Source organism: Sceloporus undulatus, chromosome 3 (assembly GCF_019175285.1).
Source record: "Sceloporus undulatus isolate JIND9_A2432 ecotype Alabama chromosome 3, SceUnd_v1.1, whole genome shotgun sequence".
Lineage (NCBI taxonomy): Eukaryota > Metazoa > Chordata > Lepidosauria > Squamata > Phrynosomatidae > Sceloporus > Sceloporus undulatus.
Genome location: NC_056524.1, coordinates 271,051,598 through 271,064,618, shown reverse-complemented (window position 1 = coordinate 271,064,618; position 13,021 = coordinate 271,051,598). Strand labels below are relative to the sequence as shown.

At 40.0% G+C, this 13,021-nt stretch overlaps 2 protein-coding genes across 3 annotated transcripts in view; both read right to left on the bottom strand.

The window, feature by feature from the left end:
* Positions 1–13,021, bottom strand: part of ARMC9 (armadillo repeat containing 9) — a 1,183,007-nt gene that overhangs the window by 300,907 nt on the left and 869,079 nt on the right. The gene's annotated exons all lie outside the window — the stretch shown is intronic.
* Positions 1–13,021, bottom strand: part of PSMD1 (proteasome 26S subunit, non-ATPase 1) — a 153,923-nt gene that overhangs the window by 118,966 nt on the left and 21,936 nt on the right. For both annotated transcript variants that reach the window (XM_042457377.1, XM_042457376.1), the window contains exons 10-16: positions 11,969–12,057; positions 11,059–11,137; positions 9,254–9,427; positions 7,895–8,006; positions 6,492–6,688; positions 4,018–4,113; positions 2,955–3,019 (exon numbers count right to left, since the gene is read on the bottom strand). In XM_042457377.1, the coding sequence (XP_042313311.1) occupies positions 2,955–3,019; positions 4,018–4,113; positions 6,492–6,688; positions 7,895–8,006; positions 9,254–9,427; positions 11,059–11,137; positions 11,969–12,057 (812 nt within the window). The remainder of the gene's footprint in view (positions 1–2,954; positions 3,020–4,017; positions 4,114–6,491; positions 6,689–7,894; positions 8,007–9,253; positions 9,428–11,058; positions 11,138–11,968; positions 12,058–13,021) is intronic.

Here is a 13,021-nt window from a genome sequence, read left to right as displayed (position 1 = left end):
GGGAGGGAGCAGTTGCTGATGATGATCACTGGACTCTAAAGATAACCATCTTTAATAAAAGCTCTAAAGCAAGGACATAACTACTTGATCACCTACAGGAATAATACATTTTCGGTGGTCCATTCAGTGAAGATTACTCAAGTATGAAAGCGAGCTGCCATGTCCTTCTTCTTCAGGAAAAGGTACAAGGTGGCAAATCAGAAAGGTTTAAAAAAAATTAGGTTGAGACAAGCAACTATCTTTCTTCCCTTACAGCAAACACCCAAAAAATAAGTCTGACCTGTGCAAAAAGGGAAAAGGGAGCTGTGGGAATTACCTATTTAAAGTCAGACCATTGGTCTACTAAGTTCAGTCATGTCTGCTCTGGCACAATCTTTCCCATCACTGTGACATTTTGCTTTTCAAACTGAAGATAACAGGGTCTGAAACCGGAACTTTCTATATGTTAAGCCAATCATTTCAGCTGGCTCACTGTTGTTCATTTCTCTACATTGTTGTGTTTGGGGTTTTTAATAGATTTGTTTGTGTTTTGAGATTTTATTTGTATTTTATTATTTCTAGCCATTTTGAGTGCCCTTTTAGTGGAACAGTGGGATATAAATTTAATTGATAAAAAGTAGGTACTCTACAACTCTGTTGTTCCTGAGCAGTGTTTGTCATTGCTAATCTAGTTCATGAAAAAGGAATAAATTTGTCAGACATAAATATTTTTACCTGCTATCCCAAAATATTTTACTGAGGAGTCACTCTGGAAGAGTCTTTTTAAAACTCTACATCCATAAAATTACTGCAATTCCTTTGCCCTAAAAGTTAACAGCATTCACTGCTTAAATATTGCCCATCCTTGATCTGATACTTCCCAGACACTTCACTTAAACGATGTCCTCTTAACAAGATTTCACAAACCTAATTCCACTGCTGGCAACTCTTAGTGGAAACTTTTAATAAGAGTTATATTGAAACTGCAGAGATGAATCTCACATGCCGGAAACTCTCAAAAATGCAATTCAATCCAATGTTTCTGAGTTAAAATGAAGAAAGGACTAGATTTATTAGTAAAGCTAGGTCTATTCAGAGTGCTTTGTTCTTTGCTACTGGCTTCCTTTTCTGTATTGAGGTTGATTATTACCCAAACTTCCCAAAGGTACATATTTCACAAAAGTGCACAATTTCACATCCGCTTTACCACGGCTCATCTTGGTTTGTACATATAACCACTCTTGGTTCCTTTAAACTCTCTTTAGGACCATCACTGAGACTGAATATGTCACCTTATCATCAGATCCACATGCTTTGGTATATATGTCTGCCTACAGAGGCTTTGCTATTGGTAAAGTGGGTTGGAGTTCAAGAAAGCTTATGTGTCTTTTTCTGGTTTCAGTCTCAAGGGTGTTGTAAGATTCCTTTGAGCTATACATCCAGTAAACAACTCCAATGACATTCTCAACATCCAACATGTTCTGTCTGAGAAGTATGAATCACTACTCTTTGCATCCCTGCTGCTCATCGCATTAGTATGATATGGATAACCAATTTCCATTCTAACCACTGTCTAGGAAACCAGAGTTTCTCAACAGGAAGATTAGCAGTGACAGACAACATCCACCCAGAATGGCAAACCTTACTGTTCTTTTTCTGGAAGAATCCCATTTTGGGAGAAAAGAGGGATATAAATCCAAGAAAGAAAGATGCCTTTTCAGGAGAGTACTGGGTGTATTTCACAGTATGCTCTCCATTCCAGAAGGAGTAACAGCGAGGCAGAGCACATCTGTCCTGAGCGTCACTGAAGCAAAATTCACACCCCCTAGATTAGAATTTACCACAAATAATACTTTTATTATAAATGTGCAGGATATAGCTCTGCAATATAGGACTGATATCCAAGTGTAAGTGATTTCCAGAAGCCAGAAAGTTTGAAAGAGACCATGGTTAAGGTGTGTGTCTCACTTTAAGGCTTTCACTATCTCATAGGATACAAGTATTGGTATTATAAAGAATTCTTCCTTACGGAAGGAAAAAATGGTAGTTAATTCTCTGCTTAAAAGGATTGTCTTAATACAAAAACCTGTTGTGGGACTGAGCAGAGGTGTGGGGAAACAACATTTCACTAATATTTTATTTTATTGACTTTCAAGCCCTTTCAAGTATTATCCAACCTGTTGTCCCAGGAGTTGTTATATTATAAATAGAAAACTGAATCTTTACAAGTGTGTGTTTGTGCAGCTGACAGAGGCCAGGAGTTAAAAAATCCAAAGTTAGTATCATCAAAAGGAAGACAACAGACTTGCATCTCTCTTACAATTCCAAATCAGATATTTTATCTGAAGCTTTTAACAGCAGCTGCTTTTATTTATCATTTTAAAATAATTATTTATGACTTGTCTCACAAAATATATCCAAACAGCATAAAAGAAAATGCCATAAAACAATTATTTGCTAAAATGAAACAAAGCTATTCATTACCATCAGTAGACCATACACAAAAACTTACATATCAGTAAATTAGTAAAAGCCAAACCAAATTTTAAGACGTTTTCATTGTGCACCAAAACGCAAGAGAGTAGGCGTACAGTTAAAAAATAATCAGGAGTGTGATATCCCAGAGAGTGTGTATCACCACAGCTCTTCTTCCTAGCTGTCCCCAAGTGAAATTCTGTTTTCTCTCTGAAAAACTGGAAATCCATGACCCAGGACAAATATGCAGCCTTGGACACTAGAAAAATCTTTGTCACAAGAATGACAGCTACAGCATTTGGAGCTTTTCTCCAAAAAATAGCTTAGGTTGAAAGCCAATTCACAAATCAACAGCAGTATGGGAACTGCTTCCCTCTGTTGCAGTCTTATATTTCTCCAGAAACCAATGTAATGTACTCCAGACCACATTAATAAACAACAGAAGCAGCATGATAAATGTTCTTGGGAAACACCAGAATAGTAGGAGAAAAAAGCTGTACCTGAACAAAATGAAACCCAGGGATTCAACAGCTGCTCGTCTCACATCATCATTGACATCGCTAACCTATCAAAGAAGAAGAAAGTGATGCTATAATCTAAGTAAACAGTTACAAACATGGAAATACAAGTAATTATGTAACTTCTGAGATCAATATATGGTTTAAAAGTAGGCGTGAATGCCATGCATCAGTAGTGTTTGATCTGATCATTAGCATCAGATCACATGCATCAGCATCTTTCTGGACTACCCAGCTAAAAATTAGTAACTGAGGAACTGCTGTTCTACCCTATGGCCTTTGTGCGCCATCAGGAACCATTTGTTTAAACAAGAGATTGGCTGGCCATCTCTCAGGGTGCTTCAGTAATAATAATAATAATAATAATAATAATAATAATAATAATAATAATAATAATAATAATTTTTATTTATATTTCTCACCTCTCCCGATGGATCGAGGCGGGATTACAACCATAAAATAGCCATAATATCTAGATTGCATGCAATAAAACAATACAGCACTCAAAAAATACAGTTTAAAACAATAAAAACATCATCTAAAATGCACAATTACAGCCAGATTTTTTTCTTAGATTCTTTATAATAAATCGGGTGGGTAGGCCCGCTGGAAGAGATCCGTCTTAAGTGCCTTCTTGAAGGCATCTAAGGTGGTAATAAGACGAATCTCTTCCGTCAAGTTGTTCCATAACTTGGGGACTATGGCTGTATATGTGAGTTTTCAAGACATGGTTTATTCTACCTATTGGTTTCAAGTATGTCTGAACTGAGTGTAGTTTCAGCCACTGCCCCAGTTGCAAAGACTGATATACAATGGCAATGGACAGTGAAATTACCAGATTTGAGGGAACAGGAAGTGCAGGTAAACAACTTGAAACTATGAAATGTGTCTTGTGCACAAGAAGTTGAAACCATATTTTAACTTCTAAACTAAAGAGTAGCACAACCCCTGGTTCGCATTAATGTCAGAATTAGCTTGCCCCACAAAACAGCTGTATAACAACCAGAATGATCCCATCTTCTCCTCAAGAGCCAGAAGTACTTACAGCAACATGCAGCAGACGTCTGATTGCTTTGTTGTTTCCAGAGCCACAGTAAGCCATTGCGACAGTATACATCCCTGAACGACGGAGGATGGGATCCTGGAAGAGGTAGTACACTTTAACATCTAAATTACTAGTCAAATGGGGGGTGGGGTGGGGGGAGTTAGAGGAGTCTTATAGCAAATAGCCAGAACTAAGGTGCATGCAGAAGATTCCAGATACAATTCCCAACATTTTAATGTAGAGTAGGAAAGATGCTGGTTCCAAATCCACAGCAGCAGCTGCCGGTCAGTGTGCACACTCCTAGGTTAAGCCAGTGGTCCGATTAGATACAGTGTAGGATCCTGGAGGTTGGTTTTCAACTCAGTTTAACCACTGGAAAAGTATATTCCTACAGGAATTGATATCAACACCGATTTCTTCCTGAAACTGCTCCATGCAAATTAGAAGAAATCCTTATGTGTGATGCTGCATGGTCACTGTTTTAATTTATTTGAAAATGAGCTAGTATTATACAATAAATTTGTTGATAACTCTCCTCTAGTATTTAGGACTGTTGGGGTAGCCTCTTCATTTTTGGAAATAGTGAAATGTTTTTATCACACATTTATAACAGCAAGGCTTTTTCATAATCAAACCTAAAACATCAGACTATCTTTCAGTTAGTCTCAAAAGTGCTGCAAGATCCCTTTGTATACTGATCTTTCAATCTCACTTACATTGCTTGCAATAACGATCAACTGTATGGATTACTGTAAAGAATCACAGAATCATAGAGTTGGAAGAGACCGCAAGGGCCATCCAGTCCAACCCCTGCCATGCAGGAACCCTCTGTCAAAGCAACCTTGACAAATGGCCATCCAGCCTCTGTTTAAAGATCTCCAAGGAGGGAGATTCCACTACACTCCGAGGAAGGAGTGTGTTCCACTGTCGAACAGCCCTTACTGTCAGGAAGTTCTTCCTAATGTTGAAGTGGAATCTCTTTTCCTGCAGCTTGCATCCATTGCTCCGGGTCCTAGTATCTGGAGCAGCTGAAAACAAGTCAGCTCAGTATGACATCCCTTCAAATATTTACACAGGGCTATCATATCACCTCTTAACCTTCTCTTCTCCAGGCTAAACATCCCCAGCTCCTAAAGGTTAGATATTTGCAGAGTGGTGGCACTGAATTTTAGCCTTAACACTGTACTGTTTTATTAGTGTATTATATAAACTGTGAACAAGCTGGTGCCCTCCACCTATTTGGGGTAATTCCCATTATCCCTGATGATCATCCATGTTGACTTGAACTGACAGGATTTTTTGTCTAAAACATCAGGAGGACATCACAGTGGAGAAGACTTAATTTTTTGCTTGAATCATGCCATGGATATCTGTTCTTTTGAAAATATATGGAATATAAAAATTACAAACTAGCAGAATTACCCAGCTATGCAGGTGCTAGAAACATCTTTACCATCTAGTGATTAAAAATGGTACTGCAGGGCACAGACTGATTTCAGTGAAGTAACTCTAATGAAGTATTAGAGACAGATTTCTGCAGAGGAGGTTGGCAATTGCCTTCCCTGGGGCTTAGAGAGTGTGACTTGCCCAAGGCCACTAGGTGACCTTCGCCAAGTCACACTCTCTGAGCCCCAGGGCTTCAGGCAACTGCCAACCTCCTCTGCAGAAATCTGGGCAAGAAAGCCCTAGAATTGTCAGTTAGCTTGAAGGCACATAACAATGACAACACAATACAGTGGTACCCCGGGATACGAAATACCCACGTTACGAAATTTCCGGGATACGAAAAAATCCCATAGGAAATAACTGTTCCGGGTTACGAACGTTTTTTCGGGTTACGAAAAAATTTTTGGTGCTTTTCGGCGCTATTTCACACGAAATCGCGGCTTTTCCCCATTAGCGCCTATGGGTTTTCGGCTTGCGAAGGCTTTTCGGGTTACGAAAGCGGCGGCGGAACGAATTAATTTCGTAACCCGAGGTACCACTGTAGTTATTCCTCTATTTCAAAAACAAAGTAACTCGAAGGTGCACATTGCTAGGATCCTAGCAATGTCACCATGATCTTGGAGCTATGGTGGAGAGAGACACACAGAAACACATTCTCTTTTATTATTTTAGACAAGCAAACATCCTAACAGTGTTAAAAGCTAAGAATGAAGATACCTTTAGGTTAAAATTGACAAATTTTGAAGGGAGTACAGTCGGCCCTCAATATCTGCGGGGGTTTGGTCCCTCGCTCCCATATGGATACCAAATATTGCAGGGCCTCAAGTCCCATTATCTTCAGTGGATGCAGAGAAGTATGTGACCACGTTGGTGTGGCTGTGTTCATACGCCACCATGGATGATAATGGGGCCAGGCCATCCATGGATGCTCCAAACCCCAGATGGCTAGCCCGCCGATAAGGAGGGCCTACCATAGTTCAATGGTTCAAGAACAGTGCAAATAATTTTGCAAGAAGAGAGTCACTCACCTTATCTCTGCAAAGACTCTCTATAAGTGCATCCGCTTCTTCCATTCTCCCATACATCACCAAAGCAATGCCAACAGCAAGGCCTCGCAAGATCTTCTCATGCTGGGTTTCTTGAGCATAGCCCACCATGTCCTCAATTGCCTGAGCATTTTTAGATCCTAGCATCACCAGTCCCAGAGCTAGACCAGCCGCCTCACCTTTGAGGAAAGGGGGGAAAAATAAGGACAGATGTCAGGTGCTGTTTTTGCTTCTTACCTGCTATGGTGTTAGGGGAAGAATAAAATACAATGATGTGATATTCAGTGTAACAAATTATATAAAGGAATGGCTATCACACTGATGGTATGCTAACAGAAAAAAGGACTCAGACATGGACTGTAACATCCAAGGTCATTGGGCTGAAAGATATAAAAATAAAGAACAAAGCAGAGGGAAAGTATTAGAAACAGTATCGGAAAGGGGGGAATCAGGGTTGTTTTGAATGTGTAACAAATCAATTAAGGGCTCACCAAAATTTTGAAATTATGTGTGTTTCACTTAGATAATGTTAATGCTTGCTGTTTAGTTCTGACAATGAACATCTCAGTTGCTATAGCTGCTGAATAAAGGTTTGCTGAGTTTTGGTTCCTGAAGCCTGAATTTCTGAACTTGGTTCATTGCTGGAACAGAGTACCTCAACATCCCTGATATCTCCCAAACATATAACAATATAGGAGAAGGCCAAATGGTGGCATAACAAAATGAAGCAATTTCATATTTTTCATCTCTAAGATTCAAGGTAGGTCTTAGGATAACAAAAAGTAAAAGCCCACAAGTGATATCATGCTTAAATGGTGGTCCTCTCCACCTCCAGATGGTTCCCTAGTGATAAAAGCTAAACACTCTTTCTAAAGCAAACAACAAACGAGAACTCCACTCATTCCAGTGATGCTGAACTTAATTTACATTCAGTAAAGCTGCACTGTAATGCTTCAGAAGCTTTTGTTATAATTTCCCACATGGCAGCCATCATGTAACAAAATGGGGTGAATGATCTTGTGAAAAACAAGCCAGAGAAATTATTCACAGCTCAGGTCTTAGAATTACTGTAAAATGTAGCTCAGCTTCAAATTCACCTGTCCCAAGAGACAAAAGCTTCTGTTTGGGATCTGCCACTTCAGAAGCCATATCAAGTCAGATCAAGGGTGAATGAGCCTCTTAAAAGTCCTCCTACAGTTGAAATCTGTATGTCAGGGAGAAGGTTTCTAGCTCAGCCTTCCACTTCATGTTTCCTAGACCTGGAAATTATTTTCCATAAAGAAGCTTTCTACCATGCCAGTCCTTATGTGAAGTTTGAAGTGGTACATCCCAGGCACAGACCTATTTCCCATACTCACAGAGTTATTTTAAAAGCAGTAACATACCTGTCACTGCATCATCCTGGTACAAGTTTGTTTTCAGGAGATCGTAGACATCCTGACGTGCCGTTCCCATGGCAGCCAAACCAAGCCCCAGGCTACCTCCGTGTCGGACAATCTACAAAAATAAAAGCAAGATAAATGTCTAAAATGCCAGTACTTCACTTCTCATATGGTCTAGACAGATTGCAATCAACTCCAGAAGTCAATCAGATGACCTGTCAAAATCCCATTTTGTTCCAGTATTTTGCACTGCTGCTCGTATTGCAGAATGTAAATATTTTTCTAGCTGACCTAGAACAGTATAGGAGTTTGATGTATTCAAGTAAAGTTGGGTTTTTGCCAATGACACTGCTCCAAATGCCTTCAACTACAGGAGGATTTGCAAAAGATGAACAATTATTCTGGCCTAGCTGGTAATGGCCTGGGAAAACTGACAGGTTCCCCTCATGACCCTGAAACACAATAAGCAAAGAGAATGCCTATCTGAAGGGGGAAACATACTGCCACAATGAGCACTTATGGAGAAGGAGGCTGAATTAAAATAGACCAAGAAGAAACTGCAGAACAGACAGACATAATGAAAATGCGGACAAAGGGCGGGGGGGGAGAATATTAAGCACAGCAATAGTTCTCATCTCAGAGAAAAGTGGACAGGTGTCTTTGTGAGAAAGGAACCAAGGAGGAACAGCACGAACATGCTTGAGATATATGCACATGTCAATGGGAGAGTGACAGTTCACTTAGGATTCCTCACCAGGTTCCTAAGGAGCAGCATGTATAGTTGTTTGAGTGTTGGACTAAGACTCTGGAGATCAGGGTTCAAATCCCTGCTCAGCCATGGAAACCCGCTGGGTGACCTTAGGCAGATCACACTCTCTCAGACTCAGAAGTGGGCAAAGGCAACCACCTCCAAAAAACCTTGCCAAGAAAACCTTGTGATAGGTTCACCTTAGGGCTGCCATTAGTCAGAGTCTTACTCCAACACAAACCACCACACCGGCTCTCTCTTTTTACATACCAAACATAATAATTTTATACCAAGCCTAATTTTGCATGATACATTTTACTTTCAATCTGTAAAGGGTGCTAATTTTAATTATCTAAATTCCTCCTCCCTCAAAAATAAGACCCTCCCCAGCCCACAAAAGCCCTGGTTTTCTTCCATGGCTTCAAAATTTCTAAATATTTTATCTAAACAGTACACACATTATTATTTTTTGTGGGATTTTCAGAGATGCCAACCACAGATGCTGGCGAAACATCAGGAATAAATTCTTCTAGATTACAGCCACATAGCCTGAAAAACCTACAAAAAGCTATGTATGCTGGCCGTGAAAGCCTTAGACTTCACATAGTACATACATCATTGCTGGCATTCTTCAGCTGATTCAGCAAATAGTCGATGATGTCACCTCCATGGTTGGCATGGATGAGCCCCAGGGCATAAAGCCCACCCCCCTCCTGATAGGCTGACCCTGGGGATGTGTCTTTTGGCAGGTATGTTGCCATTAACTGAAGAGCTTCCTTCTCATGGCCCTGTGAATTCAAGAGGAAAAAAAGATAAAATACAGATTTTAAAAAATATCTGAGGCTCTATCTACACTGCAGAGTTAATGTCAGCCCTGGCAGCGCAGTGGTTAAATGCCTGTACTGCAGCCACTCAGGTTTGTGAGTTCAATCCCAGCCAGGAACTCCGGGTCGACTCAGCCTGGCATCATTCCATAGGTCGCTAAAATGAGTCCCCAGCTTGTTGGGGGCAATTAGCTTACACTTTGTAAACCAGTTAGTACATTGGTAAACGGTATAAAAATGTACTTGTTATTGCCATTGCTAATGCAGTTTGACATTGTTTTAACTACCTTGGCTCTATGTTATAGAATTATGGGATTTGTAGTATTGTGAGATATTTAGTATTCTCTGTCAGAAGGCTCTGGTGTCACAACAAACTACAAAACCCAGGATTCCACTGGATGGAGCCATGAGAGATAAAGCAGTGTCAAACTGCATTAATTATGCAGTGCGGCAGCAGCCCAAATCTCTCCTCCTCTTCCATGGCCTTTAGTAAGATGGCAAAAACCTCCTACTTGAGGAAGAGTGTTTGAACTGCTACCTTACTGCATGAAGTCTTTACTCTCTTTAAGCTTTGCTCTTTCCTAGTTAGTTTCTATATCCCATGATTTTAAACGTTGTCCCACACAGGACCAAAACACACTGCAGAAATAATCCCGTTTGAGATTGCTTTAACTGCCCTTGCTCAACGCTAGGGAATTCTGGGAACTGTAGTTTTGTGAAACATTTAGCCTTCTCTCTCGCAGAGCTCTGGTGCCACAATAAACTATAATTCCCAGGATTCCCTAGCAGTGAGCCAGGGCAGAGTTAAAGCAGTGTTAAACTGGATTATTTCTGCATTGTGTTTTGAACCATAGAAAAGAGACCAGTTAATTGAGAATGCAAATAAACACTTAGCAAAGATTCTTTTAAAGATCCACTTCATAGATTATGGGTTGGATCCAGCTTAATTAAATTAACTGAATTTGTTTAATTTAATTTGAGATTCCACCTCAACATCAGAAAGAACCTCCTGACAATAAGAGCTGTTTGACAGTGGAACATACTCCCTCAGGGTGTAGTGGAGTCTCCTCCTTTGGAGATCTTTAAACAGAGGCTGGATGGCCATCTGTCATGAGTGCTTTCATTGTGAGTTCCTGCATGACAGGTTGTTGGACTGGATGGCCCTTGATGTCTCTTCCAACTCTATGACTGTATGATACAACCTATACAGTTAAATACCCAGGCTAAATTGACAGAAAGTAGTTCCAACTGAAACCAAAGACTAGTAACTAACTTGCCCCCCATTAATTTTGGTGTCAAAGTCTGAAAGAGGGTAATGAGGTCCCTGCCCACTGAAAAATTACCCATCCCACTATTAGAGAAGAGAATTTAACATGACAAAGAAGTGTTGAGTTCTCACGCTATCGCATAAACACATTGCACCTGCTTATTTTTTAAAACGCAAAGAGACTACCCAATTTTCTATCGTTATCTAACAGCTACACAAAGACATATCCAGCATACTCCTTAAAGCTGGGCTCTGACTGCATTATGAAGATGAAGATAATTTTTAGACAAAATATTATCAAAGCTATGGTACAATAATTTGGTATTACCTTATGTATGACACCGAGGCTGGCTGTAGCAGTAAACTTTGCCCAGTTGGTAGCCCTGGCGAGCCACTCCAAATTATCTCTGCAGAAAGAAATATTGGAAATTTAATAGAGCCCCTTAAGTTGGTCAAACCTGCACAACACAAGGAAATAGCATCAAGTGGGAATCACTGGCCCTTCAAATGTTGTTGCACTGCAATTCCCAGCAGTTTTATCCAACAGAGCTAATGGCAAGGGATGCTAGCAACTGCAGTTCAACAACATCTGGATGGCCGCATGCTTTGTACCTCTGACACCAGATACTGGTAGCCAATGAGAACGAATGAACCAATGATTACTACTTTTGCCATATCTGCCTTGGATTCAATGTTAGCAGCCAAGAACTTTTGCATTCTGAGTTCAAGATGTTCACACAGTGAACATAAAGGAAACAATGGATTGAAAGAGAAGAGAACTAAATCATTACGAAGATGCTTATTTCCAACAAGTCTGCTTGACTTACACAAGCCAAGAATACATATAAACACTTTCTTGTCCTGACCAAAGGGCTAAGACAAAAACCCTGTGAGGTTGGTTAGCTTAAGAGGGAGGTCTTGACTGGGCTAGATGTGCTTTATAGGTCAAATAAAACTCTAACTCTAGATCCTGAACAATCAAATCCAACACACACTATTGAAGGGGAAGCATGCTCTAAGGCAGTGGTTCCCAACCTTTGGCCCTCCATTTGTTTTGAACTTCAGTTCCCAGAAGCCCCAGCCAATGTGATCCATAATTAGGAATTATGGGAGATGAAGTCTAAATCCTCTGGACGACCAAAGGTTGGGAACAGCAAGATTCCCACCCCAGATTACATCTCCCTAGCTTGAATTCCCCTGTCTGAATGTTCACATGGTGCCCAACTCAATGTTTTTACCTAAGGAACTGGTCACTGGTTGTTCCACAATGCATAAAGGAGTTTGCTATAACAGTCGCTGTGTGACAGACAGAATTCCGCACTGCATCCTGAAGAAGTAAAATAGCAAAGAGTCACCATTTTAAAAAGACAGAGAACAAAACCAAGCAGCTAAAATTCATTTAGAGCAATACAAAGTGTTCTGTACAAAGGCTGAAAAGCTAAAAAATGGTTCTGGAAGGGAGTGTGGGAATCTCACATTTTCCAAAAATGTGCCCTTAGTATATTTGTTTTCCTTTCATCTTTTCTGTTATCTGACTGCGGTGCTCTGATGGCATACTCTTACAATACAGTATTCCTAAAAATACGCTATTAGCTTTTTCCCCTGTTGGTGCAAGATTCTATGATTCCTATTAAACAATTTAGAAACAGCAGGAAACAGCAAAAACTTAATTCAAAATAAATAAATATAGAAAGCAAGTCACCCGAAGAAAGACTAATGGAACTGGGTTTATTTAGCACACAGACAGCTTAAACAACTTCACCCAACCTGCTATCTTCCAGATGTGTTAGATTACATTTCCCTCCCTCATAGAATCAGGTGATGAGAGCTGTAGTCCTAGACATATAAAAGGCAACAGGTTGAGGGAAGTCAAATTAAACTGCTCCTAAACTATGGAATGACCTGCCGGAGGAGATCCGTTACATTTCCACTCTGGTAGCTTTTAAGAAAGCACTCAAGACAGATCTCTTCCGACAGGCCTTTCCAACTTAGTTACCCTCCCCAGATATAGAGATATTTGTCCCCCATCTGTCTATTTCCCCCGCCAATGTTTCTGCCTATTTTTTGTTTGTTCAATGTTTTTAATGTTTTAATATTATTACTGTTTAATTCTGTTTTAGTACTGGGAATGGGGGGGTGGTAGGTCTAGGGTTTGATTTTTTAACTCTAATGTAATTTGTTGTATTTTATTGTTGTAACCCGCCCGGATTCTTCGTGATTAGGCAGGCTAGAAATAAATCTATTATTATTATTATTATTATTATTATTATTATTATTATTATTATAGGATA